General features: G+C 49.7%; 1 protein-coding gene across 1 annotated transcript; it reads left to right on the top strand.

Moving 5' to 3' along the window:
- The first annotated feature begins 3,681 nt into the window (after positions 1-3,681).
- On the top strand, positions 3,682-21,302 carry CCDC42 (coiled-coil domain containing 42). The gene is made up of 8 exons (XM_077163127.1): positions 3,682-3,710; positions 4,835-4,930; positions 5,280-5,385; positions 5,694-5,798; positions 7,538-7,735; positions 14,710-14,931; positions 15,081-15,239; positions 21,052-21,302. Exons 1-8 carry the CDS (start codon positions 3,697-3,699, stop codon positions 21,127-21,129), a joined length of 978 nt encoding a protein of 325 aa, XP_077019242.1. The 5' UTR covers positions 3,682-3,696; the 3' UTR covers positions 21,130-21,302.
- The last annotated feature ends 628 nt before the right edge of the window (positions 21,303-21,930 follow it).

Below are 21,930 nucleotides of genomic sequence, written 5' to 3'. Positions count from 1 at the left end.
GCTAAACTACAGGTCCAGCCCTGCTGCAATGTGGCTAGCCATGCAACCAATTCTCACCAAAATCACTGAGCAGAAGTGGTGATGAGTTGGTTAAGAGTGGACAGGGCTTTCTCTCTTTCTGCTTCCATGTAACCTTGGGCATAAGCAAATATGGTGGAGCTGCAAGATAGATGGAGCGTCCATCCCCAATCACTGCTTGGAAGAGAATCTCCTGGGAGAGTTACCCCAGTAGAAGAATACACATTGACCCTTGTTAAGCCATTGAGACTTGAGGTGGTTTGTTACAGCAACTAATATTAATATGCTTAACCAATACAAGGGATTTTCCATAACATGCATTTTGAAACATACTTAACATAATTTTCTCAGTATAAACAAAAGTGGTTTCCACACATCTAGTACTCCTTCAATATTCAGCAATTGGCCTCTATTGTGTAAACATTGCAGTATGACAGGATAATATATATTTTTTTGAGATATTAACCTATATCTTTTTTTTTCTCCTGCTATCTCCACCTGAGCCAGAATAGAAAATGGAAAGGAAATATTACGCTTTTTGATTTCCAACAACCTACATCCACGAGAGGATGTTGCTGGATGCCTCATAAGCAGATATCAAGACAGAAAAGGGGTGTGGGGGGGGAGTTAAAAAGAAAGCAGAGCTCCAGCCAGTGAAGGAAGGAGGAGGGAGCTGACAAGAGCAGAGACTTCTCTGAATCTGAGACAGCCCCACATCTTGCGTCGTAGCCCCTAGGAAGGTGGTGAGACCCCAGAGTGGGATGGGGTAGAAGGGAGATGGGGAGGGAGGTTCTTAAGATGGTCACGCTGGTCCCAAAGCAGCAGAAAAAGCTGGGGGTGACATGGGGGCAGGAGAAGAGGATACCTTAGTAGCAGGCAATTTGAGTAACAGCCCCTTCCTCAAGGGTTGGTATTACATAGTCCCTCAAATTGAGATACAACCTCGGGGAAAAAAAGAGAGAAACCCCAAATCGACTAAGTTCCTGGCTCTATGGAAAAAAATGGTCCCTGGGACTATCAAAAAATGGAAACTTCATAGACACATTAGACTGAGTTCGCGGTCCCAAATCCATACCTGCTTGTTCTAGTTTGCTAGCTACTGGAATGCAATATACTAGAAACAGAACGGCTTTTAAAAAGGGGAATTTAATAAGTTGCTAGCTTACAGTTCTAAGGCTGAGAAAATGTCCCAATTAAAGCAAATCTGTAGAAATGTCCAATCTAAGGCATCCAGGGAAAGGTACCTTGGTTCAAGAAGGCCGACGAAGTTCAGGGTCTCTCTCTCAAGTGAGAAGGCACATGGCAAATACAGTTTCTCTCTCAAGTAGAAAGGCACATGGTGAACACAGTCAGGGTTCCTCTCTCATCTGGAGGGGCATATGGCGAACACGACATCCAAGTTGCTAGTTTCTCTCCTGGCTTCCTGTTTCATGAAGCTCCCCGGGAGGCATTTTCCTTCTTCATCTCCAAAGGTCACTGGCTGGTGGACTCTGCTTCTCATGGCTGTGTCATTCTTCTCTGCTCTCTCTGAATCTCCCTTTCAACAAAATGTTTCCTCTTTTATAGGACTCCAGAAACTTATCAAGACCCACCCAAATGGGTGGAGACATGTTGTCACCTAATCCAATTAAAACCACTCTTGACTAAATCACATCATCCAGGGAGATGATCTAATTACAGTTGCAAACATACAGAATTGAATAAGGATTATTCTACCTTTATGAAGTGGGATTTTGATTAAAGCATGGCTTTTCTAGGGGACGTACATTCTTTCAAACCAGCACACTGCTACACCTAGCAGAGGCAAAGATGCAGTCCCAGCCTGAAAAGGTCTCACACTCCGGAAGACAGGGACATGTTAACTAAGAAGTCCAGTCTGCCATAATAAGCCCCACAAAATGGCGGAGCGTGCCCCATCAGAGCTGAGGAGGGAGGAACGAGTACAGAGAGTTTAACCTCGAGGTGCAAGGGTCTCAGAAAACTTCCTCAGAGAGGAGCTGATGTTGGAGCTCAGGCAGGGAAACGGAGGAGGAGAAGGGGGGAAAGGAGGCAGAGGAGACGGGGAGCAAAGGAGGAGGGAGTAAGGGTGAAGAGAAGAGGGAGGAAATGGCGACGGAAAGGGTGAGGGGAGGTCCGTCTCCAGAGGGAGCAGCCATAAAAGGACACTTCTGCCAAGTTTTGTTTAATTTAGAAGCATAGGACGCTTGGTTTCTTGAATGAGAAGCGTTGTTCCTCAGGGGCGGGCAAGAACGGGGGAGACCCTTCCCTGGTCTTGTCTTCCTTGGAGGAGCGCAGGGCTAACACAGATGGGGCCGGCTGCTGCCGTAGGGGACCCAAAAGAAACGTGGAGGCGGAGCTATCTACTGGAAGGCATCTCAGTGAGGCACAGGTTGAAGACAAGGCCCTAACCTTTGGGAAAGTCCTCATTAAGGTAATGGAGGTTGTTTCAATCCTGAAGCAACCTCCTGATACCACGAAACTAAAGCTGACGAGTCTGCTCCTATCACTTCAGTCACAAAGACCCCAGGCAAAGACCCAAGACACCCAAGAGTGATGGGGCCACCTGTACCCCCATCTACCCTGACTGGTGCTCAAGTAGATGCCCTCACAGCCCAGGCCACAGCCCCACCCCGCCCCACCCCCAATTCACAGCACTCCAGCCCCCTGTCCTGGCAGCAGAGGATCCCAGGCTTCCCCCAACAATGCTCCTTCTCAGCTGGGTGATGGAGGGCGAGATGCTTACCCTCTCTGAGCCTCCATCTTCTCGTCTGTAAAATGGAGAGTGAGATGATAATGGCATTCATCTTGAGGATTACATGCATTAGGAATGGCTTCTTGTGCTGGTTTGAAAGCGTTGTGTTCCCCAGAAAAGTCATGTTCTTAAGCCTCATTCAATATTGTTGGGTAGGATCTTTTTGATTAAGTTGTTTCCATGGCAGTATGACCCATCCAGTTGTGGGTGGCAACTTTTGATTAGGTGGTTTCCATGGAGAGGTGTCTCCCCCCATTCAAGGTGGGGTTGCTTGCCAGAGTCCTGTAAGAGGGAATCATTTTGGGAAAAGCTTCAAAGTTGGCACAGGCAGAGACATTTGGAGATGAAGAAAATGCCCCCACCCCCTCCACCCTCCCTGCCGCACAAAGCAGTGTGAAAGGAGACGCCAAAGACCCCAGCAGACACCAGCCACATATGCCTTTCCAGGTGACAGACACCAGTGTTTCTCTGGAGTTAAGGTGTCTTTCTGTGGATGCCTTAGTTTGGATGTTTCAATGGCTGTACATTTGCAACACAATAAATTCCCTTTTTAAAAGCCGTTCCATTTCTGGTATGTTGCTTTCCCCCAGCTTTAACAAACTAAAACACTACTATTACTATTATTTTTTCAAATGTTAATTAAGCACCTTCCATGTGTCAGTTGTGCCAGGCTCTCACTAAACCACGGAAGAAGCATGTCTTTCAAGGAGCACAGTTATTACAGATCTTGTTCTGTTGCTGGGTCTGGTTCTCGCAGGCCCCGCCCAGTGGAGAAGCCACGTGCGATTTGGGGCCTTCGGGTGGAGATGGGGTGCTGAGTTCTGGGTGGCTTGGGTGCTGACTTGGTGCCTCTGCTGAGGCCGCTGGGCTGGCTGGAAGGGACAGGACGTGTGGCTACCGCCTCAGGGTCTCCTGGGTGCGGGGAGATGATTAGGGGGAGGTGACCAGGGGGTACGCAGCGCCCTCTTCTCCCCGCGGTCCTCGGAGTTAGAGCCGGGGGCGGCCAGCAGGGGGCGCCGGAGGACCGGCGATGCGGCGGAAAGGGGGGGCTGCGCTCCGGCCGCGACCCGGGCCCGAGACCCCCCCACCCCCACCCCCACCCCGGCCCGGCTTCGCGCCGCAGTCCGGGAGGAGAGGGAGACCTCGCGGCCCCGAAAGGCGCTGAGAGAACCGAGGGGCGCGCGGACCCTGGCCCCGAGCTCGAGGGCGCGGCCGTTGCCCTGCCCGGCCAGGACCGGGCGCAGAGCGCGGGGCGGGGGGAGCCCCGGGCGGCCTCTCCCGCAGGGGCGCGCAGGTCTCGGCCTCGGGCCTCGAGGCCAAAGGAGTGTGTGCAAATCCCCGGCCAGAAGCCGGGACAGCAGCCGTTACAAAGGAAGCATTTAAAATATGCGGAATTCACGTTATCCCGTGCTGGCACTTCTTCATATTTTAATAGTCCTGGAACCTCAAAAAATGGCCCTGGCCCTGGCTTCTTGCTTATCCTCTCCTTCCCGCACCACGGACTTCCCCACCGCAGGCATCTCCACGGCCTCCCTTCTGCGGCTCTCCCTGCCCCCATCCTCGGAGGCCCAGCCCCCTCCCACACACCTGTACCTGGGAGGGAGGCCCCGAGAGCAAGGGTCACCTTCTAACCCCGCCCCCCTCCCGCCCCCACCCCAGCCAGGACACCCAGGCCTAGACTCCCAGCCCTGGGCACCATGGCAACCAGCATCTACTCAGGCCTAACTTCCCCCCAGAGTTCCTGAGGGTGGGAGCAGGGGGTGGACCCCAGCAAGTGTGTGTGGGGGGTGTCAGTGAGTGGGGAGACAGGGGTCAGAGGGCACAGCCCGGGTTCCATGTGTGGCCCACAGAGCTGGGTGGCCTGTTGCTAAGGAGCCCAAGGCGGCACCCTGAGCTGCGGACCCTCTGCCTCCACCCGCCTTAGGCAGAGTCTCTCAAACACCTAACCTTGTGGGACCCAGAAGCAGGAGGAGGGGAGAAGCAAGAGTCCAGCCACCTTCCTGAGACCCAGTGACTCTGCCACCTGCTGTTTTCCCTTTGAGAATTCAATTGCCTGGGCTGTAGGGTCACCACAGCCATGAGTCTGGGCATCATGGAAGAGGAAGACCTGGCCGAGTACTTCCGGCTGCAGTATGGGGAGCGGCTGCTGCATCTGCTGCAGTGAGTGACTGCAGGCCTGGCCTGCCCCCCATGCTCTGTGCCTTGGGCCACCTGTACCCACCTCCCAACTCCCAACCTGTCCCCTTCTACATCTGTAACCCAGAGCTCCAAATTACCATGGCCCCCTCACCCAGACCATACTCCCCGCCAACCCCCTATCACCCTGCCCCTGCACCCTGAGTGCCGGCATGCCCCTCTCCTTCTCCACACACCATCCTTTCACTCTGTAGGGGCAGACGACCTCCTTCCCTCCATGTGGGTATCCGTCTCCAAGGGTTACAGCCCGGTCCCAGCCTGCCCTTCCAGGTGCCCAGAACCCATAGGCCCCTCTTATGCATGTCTTGGGCAGGAAGTTCCCTTCAATCGACGAGCAGTCCGAGTCCCCATCCATCCGGCTACTGGAGAAGAAAAAGGAGGCCAAGATCATGCACCAGGCTATGGAGCAGAAGAAGGAGGTAGGGAGGGGGAGGGGTGGGTGGTGGTTAGAGGGTGGAGTGCAGGGCTGCAGGACAGGCCACAGGCAAAGTGGGCTGGGTCCCTCTGTTTTGTGGGGGGAGGTCAGGGGCAGAAGTCCCAGCCAGCACTCTCCTCCCTCTGGGGAGCTCAGAAAAGAGCCTCTGGTGGAGCCGGCGTCCTGGGATGGTCCACCCCAGTCAGGCATGGGGTGCAGAGGGGGGAGCCGTGCACAGAGCCCCTGGGCCTGGAGAAAGAGGTTCTGGGGGAGAGGATGCTAGAGCTGCTGCTGACCCCTCTGCTCCCCCAGACCTTTCAGCGCAGGATGGAAGCCCTGAACCTACGCTGGGAGGAACTGGGCATCAAGGAGGCCCAGCTGAAGACGCACATCCGGAAGTTCGAGCAATTCATCCAGGTACAGAGAGGCGGGGGGGACCCACACTCTGCAGTTCAGCACATTGCTCCTCTCCTCCTCACTTTTGCTGACGCCCTCACCCTAGTCAGGAGCCTCCTGGGTGCTCTAGTCACACCTGGCACTTCCCCCCTTTGTGCCTCGCCTATCGCTCTGTTTGCAATTTCCTGTTTACCTGTCAGTCTCTGACGCCTCCAGGCTGCTGTTTCCTATTTCTGCGCCAGCACCTGGGACATAGAGTTTATCCAATGAATGAATGAAGGTGCCAGGATCAGGGCTGGGCATTTGGGGACACAAAGGTGAATGAGGCAGACATTCCCGGACAACCCTCTCAATCAGTCCTTCGAGGAGCAATAATCATCTTAAAATCTAGGCTTATCCCAGACCAGAACTTATAGAGCCCTTCAGGACCCAGCCCAATTCCCAGAGGGGAGGGGGTCTTTGCTGCCCTTTGTTACAGAGCAGTCCCACGCTTAAGCATCTCGCACCATACTCTGTACCTAAACCAGTCGGGAGGAGAAGTTGAGGGGTGGCGCATGTTCTGCAGAGGTCCAGACCTGTTAAATGGTCAGAGAAAAGCTCATGGCATAGTTAGGGTGGCAGGAGTTCTCCATATGGCTGCCAGAGAACCAGCAGCACCGAAATCCTGGAGAGCTTGCTCAAAGTACAGATGCCAGGGACTCTCTCCTTGCTTTCAACTGGTCTGAGGGCCAGGTCTGAAGGGAATCTGCATTTTTACAAAGCTCCCCAGGGGAAGCTAAAGCACAGATGGATTGAAAACCGTGGGATTTGGGCCCCTCAGTCCTGTCCTGGGCTTATGGGCAGGGGGCACTAATCTTCTATGCGTCTTCCCCTGTGTCCTCCAAATGCCGCCACCACATGCGCCTTCCTACATGGAATCAAGAGAGGCCCTGAAGAAACCACACGGGTGAAGTACAGAAGGAAGGAATCAACAGGGCTGCACTGAGTACAGGAGCTAAGCCTTGTGTCCCTCTTCCTGGACATCAAATTGCCTGTGCCATCTGCTCCCACTCAGCCTAAAGCCACCAGAAATTCACTGTCCGGAGTTAGCCTTACCCCTGGTGGGCTCTGTGGACCAGGCTGTCTCCTGCCTTGTCTCGTAAAGCTCAAGCACTGTGGCCTCGACTTTTGCAAGGAAGAGAAGCTCACTGCTGCTCATTTATATAGTTGGAGAAACGGTGGCACCAAATACCCAGTGGAGAGAAAATTGGGGCCCACCAGCTCCGGGCCCAGAAATCCACCCCAGCTGAGAACAGAAACCACAGATACTTCATCGGAGGGTTTCCTGCTCCTCCTTCTGGGCTTTCCCAGCCTTTCCTGTCGTGTGCTCTTCAAATATTGAGCTCAAAGGAGGGTGGGCCTCCCCAGCCCTTGGCTTCTGCCCGCTGCCCCCTTTCCCATAGAATTAGAAGCATTTCCTCTCTGGTCCCCCCAAGGCATCCTCCTTCACTTTGGAGGGATCCTCTGTCCTCACAGTGTCCTGAACCCCAACTCAGTGCACGAAATCCCCTCGCCCAGCTTCAGATCCCTCGGGAGATCCTGTTTCTTCATACCTCCTCCCCCCAAAGGCGGCCCAGGGGTCCCCGCTTGTTCTTAGGGTGTTTGGGGCTCCGCAAGCAGGGCCTGGACTTACCCTGGGCGCAGGGCACCGCCAGTGCGCGTGGGCTGTGGGCCTGTGCCAGGCGGGTGCTCTGGCCTGACGGGTGTCCTCGCCACCCCAGGAGAATGACCAGAAGCGCATCCGGGCACTGAAGAAAGCGAGCAAGGAGCGGGAGCTCAGGAGGCAGCGCGTGCGCGAGCTGGCCAAGGCCAAGCAGGAGCTGGCGGCCCTGCGGCTGGAGCACCAGCGCCTGAGCACCAAGCTGCAGGAGTACTCCATCTTCAACAAGTACCTGGAGAAGGTGGTGGAGAACTCCGAGGTCAGTCCCCAGGGAGGCGGCATGGGGCAGGTCCCAAGTCCCCCCTCAGTCCCACTGCTTTCCCAGGGCCCGGGGTTATGGGTAGGGGCAGCCGGAGCCAACTGGGGGGTCAGGGCTATGAGTGGGGGACAGCCTGAGCCAACTGGGGGTTCGGGGCTATGAGTGGGGGACAGCCTGAGCCAACTGGGGGTTCAGGGCTATGAGTGGGGGACAGCCTGAGCCAACTAGGGGTTCAGGGCTGTGAGTGGGGGACAGCCTGAGCCAACTGGGGGTTCAGGGCTATGAGTGGGGGACAGCCTGAGCCAACTGGGGGTTCAGGGCTATGAGTAGGGGACAGCCTGAGCCAACTGGGGGTTCAGGGCTATGAGTGGGGGACAGCCTGAGCCAACTGGGGGTTCAGGGCTATGAGTGGGGGACAGCCTGAGCCAACTGGGGGTTCGGGGCTATGAGTGGGAGGCAGCCTGAACCAACTGGGGGTTCAGGGCTATGAGTGGGGGACAGCCTGAGCCAACTGGGGGTTCAGGGCTATGAGTGGGAGACAGCCTGAGCCAACTGGGGGTTCAGGGCTATGAGTGGGGGCAGCCTGAGTCAACTGGGGGTTTGGGGCTATGAGTGGGGCAGCCTGAGCCAAAAGGGGGTTCGGGGCTATGGATGGGGGGCAGCCTGAGTCAAAAGGGGGTTCGGGCTATGGGTGGGGACTCTGCAGTGATGATCACATTTCTCTGGGTAGATGCCTTAGAGGCATCTGGAAAAGGCCCTTTGACTCCAGCTCCTGTAACCTTCAGAATGTTGGGTTTGTGCCCATCAGGCCCAGCCATGACTGTAGGCCTGTACCCCAAAACAGACCCTGAGGATACCCCCTGCCATTGTCACACGCTCACTGCCCTGCTCCTGGCAAAGCAAGATGGTGCCTAGGCAGCGAGCCAGGGCCCTTTTCCTCCTGAACTCAGACAGCAGGAAGAGTCCGCAGAGACACCAGCCTTAATCCAGACCAGACCCCTTGCCTGCTTCCTTCCCCTCCCAGAATCCCTGCCTTCTCTGAGCACACATCTCCGGGGGCTGGGAGGCCCTAGATATCCTGGTGGATTTTTAGCTCCCAGGAAAGCTTTTGTTCCACCAGGTAAAGCTTGAATATGGGGGAGAAGGAGCTGCTCTAAGCTGGTATTGATTAGAGTGTTTGTAAGAAGCTTCCAACTTCACCTGATGCTTTTGTTTTTCAAATATATTTTTGTATTATTGGAGGAGTTGTAGGTTTACAGAAAAATCATGCAGAAAATACAGAGTTCCCATATACCCCCCGCCCATTATTAGCACCATGCATTAGTGAAGTATCTTTACTACAATGGATGAAAGATTATTATAGTTGAACTATTAACTATAGTTACATTAGGATTCGCTGTTTGTGTTGTACAGTCCTATAGATTAAACATTTTTGTTCTAGTGAAATTTCCCCTTTTAACCATGTTATACCAGGTGCTTTGAGTTACTCTGTTTTTACTAACCCCTAGATAGCACTTGGTACCAGACACGGATCGAGGAACCATATATAGATGCCATTGTGTACGCCCCATAGCAACAAACTAGGATTGTCCCCATTTTACAGATGGGAAGTCTTGCTCCTCTGCCCTACCTATCTTCTCTTCATTCATTTAGTTCCCACATGTTTGAAGCCCCAGCTTCCCGCTTAAACTTAAACTTTCCCAACATCCCTCCCTAGTTTTTGCCCCAGCTCTCCTGACACTGGGGAGGGAGGGGGGGAGGCCTTCCAGAAAGCGCTGTCCAGACCTGCAGTCTCCACCGCCTCGCTTTCCACTCCCTGCTGCACCCACTGCCATCTGGCGGCCACCAACCCTCTCCAAGGTCGCCAGCGGCCAAACCTAGGCCTAGGTCAGAAAATGAGTGGTCACTCATTTTTCTGGACACTCACCCTTAGCATCCTCGAGAAGACCTCGCCCCGTCCCCCCAACTTCACAGAGTGGCTTGGCCTGTGTCTCCTGTGCAATCGCCCAGCTCCACCCCACCCTCAGGGCCAACAGGGGGGGCGATCCAGGAGACCCACCCTCACCCTCCACACCCCCTCAAGTCAGAACTCGCCTGGGGAGCCCCCAGGACAGTTTGCAAAGAGCTGCTGCTGTGGGCGTCCTCTCCCTCCCGGTGGGCAGCTGAGCCTCGGTTTGGACAGAGGAGTGGGAGGCCTTGGCCACCACCGGGTGGCATCTGTGTGCGTGGTCTCTAGATAAGTGACTGTGTGGGCGTGCGTTTATGCTGTCTGCGTGTGTGTGTGTGTCTGTATCATGTCTGTCTCCGGGCTCGGATGTATTGTGTGTTATGTGTGTGTGTGCATGTGCATCTGTTGGGGGAATGAAGGTTTGGAGCAAAATGATCAGCATTGCGTGCATCGGGATGTGGCCTCCGTCTCTCTGCTTCCCCTCTGCCCCGTTGGTGTCTTTTACTCCCTCGAGTATAATGGGGAGAGGGAGGGAGAGAAACTCCCTGCTGCCCTGCTGCAGAGGAAAAGGCTTCCCTGCCTGGGTGCAGAGAATGCACTGGCACCTCTGGATGAGGAAAGAGCTTTCAGAGGCAGAAAGGAAATGCAGAGAGGCCGCGTGAACGGCTCAGGGCCTCGCAGCGTGTAAGGGGCAGAGCCCTCGCTTTTGACCCGTCCTCTGGGGACCCCACGATGCCCCTGAGTTCTGCTCATCCTGAAGTCACCTGTTGCCAGAGCTTGCGGCCAGCTCAGCTCTCCTCCCAGCCAGGGCCGATGCTTCCCCCCTGAAACGGACCTTGGTCTTTGCCTGAGAGACCTCACGCTCTCCACCCCTCCCCCACCTACGACCCCTCCTTCTCAGCCTCCTCTGGGGTGCTTCTTCCTGGGCCCCCACCTTAAACGTTGTGTTTCTCCAATCTTTGTCATCAGACCCTGCCCTTTTCCCCTCTGAGGAATCCCTCGGGGCCTCCGCAGCTGCCCCCACCCCTGACTCAGTGTTGTGCACTCTGCTCGCCCCACCCAGACACTCCCTAGGGATGTGGACAGCAGCAGGGGTCACTCCCCGGGGGGGTGAGGCCCCAAGTGCAGGAAGGATGCAAAGCTTTACAAAGTCCCCTAGTGATTCCCTTCGAGAATCATTCACCTAACTTATTTATGCATGAGTTCCAAATCTGTGACATGTCTTCTGTCCTAAGTTTCTACCTACTGCAAGATAAACTGTTGGTTTAACAATTGGGATTTTGGGTTTTTTTGGTGGTGGGGAAGGAAGACCATCGCATTAAAGAATAAATTGGAAGATAGGTCTTAAATACAGAGCTGGTAAATGCCTATCTTAGGGCAGAGGAAATCAGGTATATCTCCGGCCTGTTTCTCCCTCCTAAGCTTCAGACCCCTGTATCTAATTCAACAGGTCCACCACCCATCCCAGTGGCTTCCTCCCAGTCCCAGATCAGCCCGGCCGCTGGCCTGTCCTGAGCTAGTGAATGGCCCAGCCACCCCCCACCCCCACCCCCCCCCACCCCACCCCCACCCCCACCCCCCCCGCAGCCGCCTGGCCCTCGGGCTTCATCCTTGACTCCTCCTGCTCGCTGACCCCCATGGCGGTCCATCAGCAGATCTGGTGTGCTGGCCTCTTAAGTATGTCTGGAATTCCTTTCCTGCCCCTTCTGTCGTCCAGACCGGCAGTGCACTTCCTCTAGAGTTCCACTTTGCCTTATGCCTGGACAGCCCGTTCAGCATTTGAGAGTCAGCATGCTCTAGCTGTCTGTCTGTCTCTTTCATCATCTGTCTTCCTTCCCCCTCATTTCCTTCCTTCCCACCAGCCTCCCCTCCTCCCTCGCCTCCCTCCCCCTTTCCTTCCTTCTCTCTCCTTCTTCCTCTATTTTTCAAAACATCATTAAGCATACTAAAAGTACTGAGAAATACACGACAGCCCCAAGCACTCATCACACCCCTTTGTTAGACCTAAACGGTTTACCCTATTTGCCCCAATTCTTTTTTTCCTTAAGAAATACAATACTACACGTTGAAACCCCTTGTCTGCCGTCTCCAAATCCCGTTCTCCTTCCCCTCTCCTCAGAGATTAGCCAATATCCTGATCTTCAAGTTTCTCGCTCTCATGCGCGTTTTCATTCTCTTGTAATGTATTACATAGCCGTAAGGGATAGTTTATAAGCATCTTCCTGCAACTTGCTTTTTTCCAATCAGCAGTATGGTTTTCTCCTACACCTTTTTATTAGGGAAAATTCCAAACATATACAAAAGTGGGAACATCCATTAACTCATCACTTTGTTTCAACAATTAGGAACTCATAATCACATCCCCCACACCTTCCCACCTCTGCCGTTTTGAAGCAAATGCTATTTTTTTCGTATTTTAGTCCGTATCTCTAAAAGATAAGGGCTCTTCTTAAACTTAATGCCTTTATCACACTTAGTAAAGCTTTGACAATAATTCCTTACTATCAGATATCCAGTCATTGTTAAAATTGCCCCAATTATCTCATAAATGCTTTTGGTACAATTGGTTTGTTCCAAACAGGATCGCAACAAGGTCTGCAGGCTGCCTTTGGTTGAGATGTTTCTTAAGTATAAGGATGAGTGAAAGAAGCCAGACACAAAAGAAGGCATACTGTGTGATTCCATTTACATATTTTAAAACATGTCAAATTAATCTATGACAGCAGACATCAGAATAAGGGTTCCCTTGTGGTGGTGGTGGGGTTATTAACTGAAGGAGTGGCAAAAGGACCCTTCTAGGGTGCTGGAAAAAGTTCCATCAGCCCTTTTTCATTTATTAACTAGAATAGTACTCTAAAGAAAGGGACTTATACAGAGAGAATCTTTTCTTTATCCATTATTTGATTGCTGTGTGGGTCTTAAAGAAAAAGCTTGTTAAATGCTTGGGTTTTTATTTACAGTTTGCAGAGTAATGAGATGTTTCTCCAGCATCCTCCAAAAGTGACCGGTCATGCTTTTAGTATCACTATGAACTCATGGATTTTTAACATCCTTGATATGTTTCCATCCTCAGCATTCATTCTTAGCTGATGTTGACATTGTCCCATCTCAAGAACTTCAGGTTAACACCTGAGTCCTTTTGGCATCAACCTGCACTTTTTTAAAAAAAAATTTTTTTATTAATTTTTAAATTAAAAAAAATATATGACAACAAAGAAACACAAACATTCTGAACACACGATCATTCCGTTCTACATATATAATCAATAATTCACAGTATCATCACATAGTTGCATATTCATCATCATGATCATTTCTTAGAACATTTGCATCAATTCAGAAAAAGACAACAGAAAAAAATTCATACATACCATACCCCTTACCCCTCCCTTTCTTTTTTTAAATTTATTTTTTATTTATGATACATAACCGCATACAAACACAAGCATTCTTATCATATGATCATTGCGTTCTTGTTATGTAATCAGTAACTCACGCTATCATCACATAACAACCTGAACTTTTTGAGACGGGTCGCTGTTCCTGGTAGCTCTGATCTACTCCTCTCATTTTAACTGCTGTATGGCCTTGCATTGTGTGCTGAGTGAACTTTCTGGAATGTGGACATGAAGTTTCCACTCTGCTTCTTACAGTCCTTTAGTGGATGGCGTTCACTCTCCTTCGAGTTTACTGGACTTGTTTTTACTCCTCCAGGTCCACTCTCTCTCCCCATCTAGAACTAAATTGGATCAGACTAAACTACCTTGAGTGTCCTGAATGTGCCACCCAGCCCCCTCCCCGTTCACCTTTACCCTCTACCTGTACCACGGCCTCACTTTCTCTCACCTGCTTCTTCTATTCACACCCCCAGCCTCATTTTAACGACTGTTTTCCCCAGGAGACTTTCTCTGGTTATTCCTCCTCTTCTCCAAGGCTGGAGCCGGGGTGGGGACATTTCCCCACTGAGGCATATTTGGGGAACAGCCGGCAGGGCAGCTCCTGGGACAGCAGCCTATCACTGCAAGTGTCCTGAGATGGAGTCCATGCTCAGGGAGTGTCCCCGGGGTGGGTGGAAGGCACCCTTTGATAAGGCCCTGGGGAAATGAGTTGGGGAATACAGGAGCCAAGGCTGCTGCTGCTTTCTAAAAAGAGGTGGGGTGCAAGGCTTCCATTTGCTGAGCCAGGGCTGCTGAGTAGGGCCAGATAGGATGACTGTGGACCAGGCTGGGGGAGGCAAGCTGTCCCACTGGCACTCGCTCCAGCCCCAGCTTCCCCATTCATTCAATGTTGAACAAATACCAGTGCTCCAACCTACCCTCACCCCCCAGCCCTGTGTTTGAAGGAGCACCAAAGTATTACCTAACCACACTGCACTCCAGCCCCAACCCTGGCTCAGAGATAGGTCCTATCAGTGCGTTGTAACTGCCTATTTATATCTGTCTGTCCTCTCTCCCCACCCCCCCCACCCCCCCACCGTCAGCCCCAAGCTGTAACCTCCATAAGAGCAGGGTCTGGCTTTCTTATCTCCTGCTGTGTTCCTGGCATGGAGCAGTCCCTGGCTTGCAAGTGGGGTTTGGTGCCTTGCTGTCGAATGGAATAAGTATTGCCTTGGGAGACATCTCAAAATGGCTTCCACTAGCAATTCTCAGCCCTGACTACCCTGAGTCACCTGGCGGAAGCCTTTGCAAAATTCCGAAGCTAAGGGCCCCTTCGGTCTTGTTTTTCAGTCGGACTCTCTGGAGCTGAGGCCCGGCAGGGTTAAAGTGTTTTGAAGCTCCCCAGGTGATTCTGATTTGCAGCCAAGCCTGAGCCCCCCAGGGCGGGTGTGCCCCGTCCACCCCGTGCACCAGGGCGCACACCAACCACAAGACCGTCCTGGCGGCCTCTGCCCAGCGACCCCTGGCCCAGCGGCTGCCTGCTTGGGCCGAGGCGGTCAGACTGGGGGAGGGGGGCCCGGGCTCGGCGACGCGGGGCCCTGGGCGGGGGCGTGGGGGTGCGGCGCGGTGACTCGAGCCCGTGGCCGCAGTTCGAGGAGATCCACGAGGTGATCGCGCGCTACAAGACGCTGGTGAGCATGCACAACGACCTCATGCAGTCGGCCCAGGAGGGCCAGGAGAAGATCGAGCACGCCAAGGCGCGGCTGGCGCGCTACATGGAGGAGAAGGACGACGAGATCCTGCAGCACAACAATGAGCTGGCGAGGCTGCAGATGCGCTTCGACCGTGCCCGCAGCGACGTCATCATCTGGGTGAGGCCACCCGGGGGAGGGGGGGCACGGCGGCGGAGATTGGGTGGGAGGGTGCGGGGCTGCAGGGTGCGGGGTGACAGAGGGCCCCTGCCTGCTCTGCTGGGCTCCAGGCCGCAGGCGCTCACGTGCCCCCTTCCTCCTTTGTCCAGGAATCCCGCTGGGCGCACATCCAGAACACCGCCGCCAAGAAGACCCTCCTGCTTGGCACCATCAAGATGGCGACGCTGAACCTCTTCCAGATTGTGAGCAAGCAGCTGAAGGAATCGACCTACGTGTCCCTGGAGGACACGCACAAACAGCTGGACATGGTAGGTGGAGGGGTGGGCACCCTGGGTGGCCAGGTCCGCTGGGCCAGTGGGGCCCTGGGTTTGTTGAAAAGGACTAGGGACCCCACAGAGTGGTGGTTCTCGCCAGCGCCACGGGTGGCACCTATTGGTGAACCCCAGCCGCAGAGCTGCTAACCCAGTAGGTCCGGGATGAGAACCTGTGACTTTTCGTTTCTAGCAAGTTCCCAGATGATGCTGGTCTGGGGTCCATGCTGGGAGAACCTCCGCTTTAGAGCAAAGACCCTGGTAATCCCCATCAAAGTGGGCAGTAGCAGGGACCCACTTCTGAATTCATCAGTTGTCTACAAAATAATCTTGTGTCCGAGACCCACTCCGTAAAAAAAAAAAAAAAAAAAAAAAAGGAAAGGAAATTAGCAAGGTTAGAGGTGTTCCAGCTATATTAATACCAACCTGAGACTTTCTGTTTGAAGTAAGTGAAAGGATATTGAAAACATTTATGTAACTTTTTCATTGTGCAATTTAAAATTATTTAATGCCATGTCCATGTGCCACCTAAAATCATCACACTTATGACCAAAGGTCCACACAGTCCCACGCTCTGGAAAATCCTGCACCAAGCAAATTCATTAGCTATACAGCTTCTGTCTGGCAGAGAACCATGACTCATTCATTATTTGTTTCTTCAGCTAAAACCTTTGGCAGGGCCATGAAACACCAGGAAGTAAGCTCCCCAAGGCCAGGAGTTCTGTCCATTCTCTGCTGTATCTCTCAGTGCCCGGAACAATGCCTGGCACACAGCACACGCTCAATAAATATTTGGTAAATGAATATGAAACATAAGCCCATAAAAGCAATTGGCTAAGAGGCACTTCCCCTGTTTTGCTTTGTTTTTTTAAAAAAAGGTGACACTCATGAAATGTTAAAGGATTTCATTCGCCCACCAGCCAGAATGAAGGATTTCCCCAGGACAGTACTCAGCCTGCATCTGAGGGCATGTTAGAACTGAACTGTTAGATGTGTTCTGGATTATTCCTGACCACGACTATTGGGTGGGTTCCTTGTAGCCCAGAGAAGGGGATTTATAAGAAACCTTATTGAGAAGCAGCAATTATCAAACTTTTTGGTATCAGGATCCCTTCACATCCTTGAAATGTAGTGAGGACCCCCAAAGAGCTTTGTTTATATGGGTTGTAGCTATTGATAATATACCACATTAGAAATTAAAATGGAAAATTTAAAGATATTTAATTCATTTAAAAATGGCAATTAAATCCCATTATATGTAAACATGAATACCATTTTTTATGAAAAGTGACAGTATTTCCAGAAAATATTTTGTGAGGAAAGAGGCACTTGTCTACACTTTTGCCACTCTCTTTAATGCCTGGTTCAGTTGGGGGCAGTTGGATTCTCATATCTGTGTCTGCATTCGTTCTGCTACCACACTGTTCTAGTTTACTAGCTGCCGGAATGCAACATACCAGAAACAGAATGGCTTTTCAAAGGGGGAATTTAATCAGTTGCTAGTTTACAGTTCTAAGGCCGAGAAAATGTCCCAGTTAAAACAGATCTATAGAAGTGTCCAATCTAAGGCATCCAGGGAAAGATACCTTGGTTCAAAAAGGCCGATGAATTTCAGGGTTTCTCTCTCAAGTGAGAAGGCACATGGCGAACACGGTCAGAGTTTCTCTCTCATCTGGAAAGCCATGTGGCGAACACAGCATCATCTGCTAGCTTCTTCTCCTGGCTTCCTGTTTAATGAAGCTCCCCGCTAGGTGTTTTCCTTCTTCATCTCCAAAGGTTGCTGGCTTGTGGGCTCCCTGCTTCTCATGGCTAAGTCGTTCTTCTCTGCTCTCTCTGAATCTCTTTCTCCAAAATGTTTCCTCTTTTATAGGACTCCAGTAAACCAGTCAAGACCACCCAGATGGGTGGAGACATGTCGTCACCTAATCCAGTTTAACAGCCACTCTTGACTAAATCACATCATCCAGGGAGACAATCCAATCACAGTTTCAAACATACAGTATTGAACAGGGATTATTCTGCTTTTATGAAATGGAATTTTGATTAAAACATGGCTTTTCTAGGGGGCATACATCCTTTCAAACCAGCACACACACATCACATCGACCCCACTTTGGTAAACTCCTCTGTACACTCATGAGAAAACAAGAGTGGAGAAAGTAAATAAAGTCGCAGTATTATTACTCTAAAAAGATTTTGGCCTCTGTCCCTCCCCCTCCACTGCTCACCCTCAGAAAGGGTCTTAGGGGTTCCTGGAGGTCCTCAGGCTGCCCTTGTTGTCGTAAAGAGGAATGTGGCTGGACCACCCCTGCTTTCCCTGCTCGGACCACAATTTCTGTCTATTCTGACTCTCTCCCAAGCTTGATTTGTCCCTACAGGACTGCTTCATATTGCCCAAATGTCCTTTTAAAATGTTCCACCTCATTCCAGTAGGATGTGAGCCTACTGACAAAATATACATGATCAAGTAGCCTGGAAAATTAAAAATGAAGGCCTGGGAAAGTAGAAGTTAAAAGCAGAGGTCAAGGCTAGAGAGGCTCCTTTTATATACGGTATGGATAGATGAGTAAAGCGTATGGATTAAAAATAAATAAATATAGGGAAAACAAATGTTAAAATTAATATATATATATATTGGCCATTAGAGAAATGCAAATCAAAACCACAATGAGATATCATCTCACACCCACCAGAATGGCCATTATCAACAAAACAGAAAATGACAAGTGCTGGAGAGGATGGGGAGAAAGAGGCACACTTATCCACTGTTGGTGGGAATGTCAAAGGGTGCAACCACTGTGGAAGGCAGTTTGGCGGTTCCTCAAAAAGCTGAATATAGAATTGCCATACAACCCAGCAATACCATTGCTAGGTATCTACTCAAAGGACTTAAGGGCAAAGACATAAACGGACATTTGAACACCAATGTTTATAGCAGCGTTATTTACAGTTGCAAAGAGATGGAAACAGCCAAAATGTCCATCAACAGACGAGTGGCTAAACAAACTGTGGTATATACATATGATGGAATATTATGCAGCTTTAAGACAGAATAAACTTATGAAGCATGTAATAACATGGATGGACCTAGAGAACATTATGCTGAGTGAGTCTAGCCAAAAACTAAAGGACAAATACTGTATGGTCCCACTGATGTAAACCGACATTCGAGAATAAACTTGGAATATGTCATTGGTAACAGAGACCAACAGAACTTAGAAACAGGGTAAGATAATGGGTAATTGGAGCTGAAGGGATACAGACTGTGCAACAGGACTAGATACAAAAACTCAAAAATGGACAGCACAATAATACCTAATTGTAAAGTAATCATGTTAAAACACTGAATGAAGCTGCATCTGAGCTATAGATTTTTTTTTTGTTTGTCTGTTTGTTTGTGTCTTTTTTTTTTACTATTATTATTATTTTTATTTTTTTCTCTATATTAACATTCTATATCTTTTTCTGTTGCTTTGCTAGTTCTTCTTCTAAATCAATGCAAATGTACTAAGAAATGATGATCATGCATCTATGTGATGATGTTAAGAATTACTGATTGCATATGTAGAATGGAATGATTTCTAAATGTTATGTTAATTTATTTTTCTCTTTAATTAATAAAAAAAAAACACAAACTAGAAAAAAAAAATATATATATATATATATTGGATAGATGGAAATACTAGTGGTCAGTGAGAGGGAGGGGTAAGGGGTATGGTACTTAGGAAGCTTTTCTTTTTTCTTTTTATTTCTTTTTCCAGAGTGATACAAATGTTCTAAAAAATGATCATGGTGATTAATATACAGCTATGTGATGATATTGTGAGCCACTGATTGTAGACCATGTATGGAATGCTTGTATGTTAAGAATGTGTGTGCTTATATGTTGTTGTATCAGAAAAAAATTTTTTAAAAAAGCAGAGTTCAAGCCTAAAGAGAGAGAGAGAATACAGACTGTGGATTCTTGAATTACAAGGGTCTGCAACAGGGGCAATAGTTGGCTCTGAGTGTCCTGGCAGCCAGAGTGAAAAGCAAGACATAATTCTTGCTGCAGGAGAAGAAAGCATAAGGTGTTTGCAGGAGAAGCAGTTTTTTCCCCAGCATTTAAATCTAACTGAAATTTCTTGATGGGGCTTCAGAGACACTCAATGAAAAAATATTCTCAATAACATCCCTACGACAGAGGCAGGCAGAGGCCTTGCAGGGCAGTCCCTTGGATAGAACTAAAAACATGGTACCACAGTCCAACTTAGAAAAAGCGATCCTGCCCAAGGCCAACACAATCTGAATACCCCGTACAGTGTCATGAAAAGTTCAGCATTATCCCTGATGCAAGCCAAGCTCTGTACCGCAATAGTTTCCACACTGTGTTTGGCAAATCCTAGAATCCTGAGGGGTGAGAAAGTTTTCTGAGGAGAAATAAAATGACTCCATGGACCAATACATTTAGAAAACTCTGGTGTTAAAGAGTTTTTTTTTTTTTCTTTTTCTCCCCTTTTCTTTTTTTTGTAAATTACAGAACTTTGCAGAGATTCTGTACCCTGAGAATCTCCAAGCAGACAGAGTTTCTAGACCTTACTTGACCCCAGAGCCCTTTCCAGGGTACATGAATACATAATTTAAGAACATAGTTTGGGAAATGCCGAACTTCTCTCTAGGCTTGGGAAAGCTGCTTTAATTCATTGACTCTTTGTTTCCTCATTTGCAAAGCAGGAACCAACTTCTCTGTTGGTAAGAGAGTTTTGGACTAAGTCTGTACAGTCCCGTCTCAACTTTCCTGAAAAGGAGAAATTTTAGAACCAAGAGTGATCTTTGGTCATCATGATCAACCTTTTCTCCTCCTTCCCTTTTTAAAGTTGAATAAACTGAGTCCCAGAAAGAGGAAGTGATTTCCTCCCCCGGGTTCTGATTTTAAGTAAGCAAGGACTTTTAAGCTGGGCAGGGCTGTTTGTCCCCAGGCTAATAGCTCATTGCAGTCTGCTCAAATATGCAGAGGCTGCGTCCCCATCCTCTTATCTTCTTCTCCCTTCTGTTAGATGCCAGCTTTTCGTTCTTCGCCCTACCACTGCATCTGCCTCCATGCCTTCCCCGCTCCATTGCCATTTATTGCTTCTATTCTAAACCTGTCATACTCTATTTCAACAAGAATAAATTGTCCATATGAAACATATTGTATAAACAGGCTTTACAATGATTATTTATTTTATTTAACTATGCCTCTGGATAAGCTAAGATATCCATTTTAGGTGGTTAGGATTTTCATATGTTAATTGTGAAAATATTAGTATCTTCATATTTTCCTGAAATCAGGAAAATGTTTAGTAACATAGGCCATTACTACAGCAATGTAGATATTTGTAAGAACTATACACTTGATATTTTGAGAACATTCACAGTTTTGACAGCTAATCAAGTGGAATTTAAGTTAGTGTTTACTATTTAGAATTTGAGAACTCTATCTGAATTTGTAGATTTTTTTTCCTTGTTGCCTTACCTTTAAATTGGCTTATGAAACTTACTGCACAAGCACAGGTTTTACAGTGATTCTATGGATGCTTTATTTAAATATGCCTGTGGTTAAGCTAACTAAGATACCCATTTTTGGTGGTTCTGAGTGTATTGTTTGTTTTCTTAAATAAAAATATTTTTAAAAAAAGAAGAAGAATTGTCCATTGAGGGACTGCGGTCTCCTTAAGAAGTTGGTCACAGGAAAGCAAGGAACTCCTTACCAATTCCCTCAAGAGATGCTTTTCGGGAGAGGGGAGCCTCCTCACTGAGTGGGGTTAACTCTGGTCCCTTGCCTCGTTAGATCCAGCAATTTATCCAAGACCTGTCAGACATCTGGTCAGAGGTGAAGAAGAAGGAACAACAGCAAATCCGGGTTTGAGGAGACGGCCGTGGGTCCAGAATGTTCTGAGACAGAGACAGAGAGGAAAACTTCCTGGTGGGCTTCCAGTCCAGGCCAGCAAGGACCCCCGTGTCTTTCTGCTGGCAAACACCCCACCATTTTCTTCCACAGGCCTCATTCCGTTTCGGCGCTGAAACCATTAAATTTTGTGAGAAGTTTCTTGTTACATTCTCTGTTGGTGTTTTAGTCCTGGGAAGAAGCTCCCCTTTCAAAGCTGGTCACTTAGGCTGGCCAGGGATTAGGAAATCGAATCTTGGGTGTGGTGTCTCCACAGTAAGTGTTTGGGTGGGTAACAGACTATTGGGGTGAATCCACAGGACCCTTTTCCCTCTACAACTCTAAAGATTAAAAAAAAAAACAAAAAACGTTGGCGTTTGCAATCTGGGTACAAAGACTCACTCAAATTATGAAGGCAGCTTTCCACGTCAGAGCTCCAAAGCTGGTGAGTCAAAAACTCTTTCCTGCCATCGGGAACAAGCTCTGCTCTCCCACTCTGCCGCAGACCCCACAACATACAATGCAGCATCAGCAGTGCTCATGAAGAAGAGCAGACAGGAGGCTCTGTACCTGGGGAGGGGCTCAGGGACCACTGCCAGGCACAGTCACAACCTCAAGGGCTGGCGTCATCTCAGCCGGCTGGAACAGCGGGTGGAAACCAGCAAAACTGCACATCTCTAAATCATCAGTGCCCAAAACCAAGTCAGAGCCCCATGGGGTGTTAACATTATAGAAAGTAGTTTCTCTTGCGTGTATAGCCTTCTCTCACGTACAGCCTTCTCG

The sequence above is a fragment of the Tamandua tetradactyla genome, chromosome 6, assembly GCF_023851605.1.
Source record: "Tamandua tetradactyla isolate mTamTet1 chromosome 6, mTamTet1.pri, whole genome shotgun sequence".
Taxonomy (NCBI): Eukaryota; Metazoa; Chordata; class Mammalia; order Pilosa; family Myrmecophagidae; genus Tamandua; species Tamandua tetradactyla.
The sequence above is the reverse complement of the archived record's forward strand: the minus strand, read 5'-3'. Positions and strand labels throughout refer to the sequence as shown.

What these genes read in the sequence shown, in the direction of transcription:
- CCDC42 (XM_077163127.1), top strand. An exon ending in CGGCTGCTGCATCTGCTGCA is followed by an intron (nt 4,931 to 5,279) that starts GTGAGTGACTGC and finishes TGTCTTGGGCAG; the next exon opens with GAAGTTCCCTTCAATCGACG. An exon ending in CGCACAAACAGCTGGACATG is followed by an intron (nt 15,240 to 21,051) that starts GTAGGTGGAGGG and finishes TTGCCTCGTTAG; the next exon opens with ATCCAGCAATTTATCCAAGA.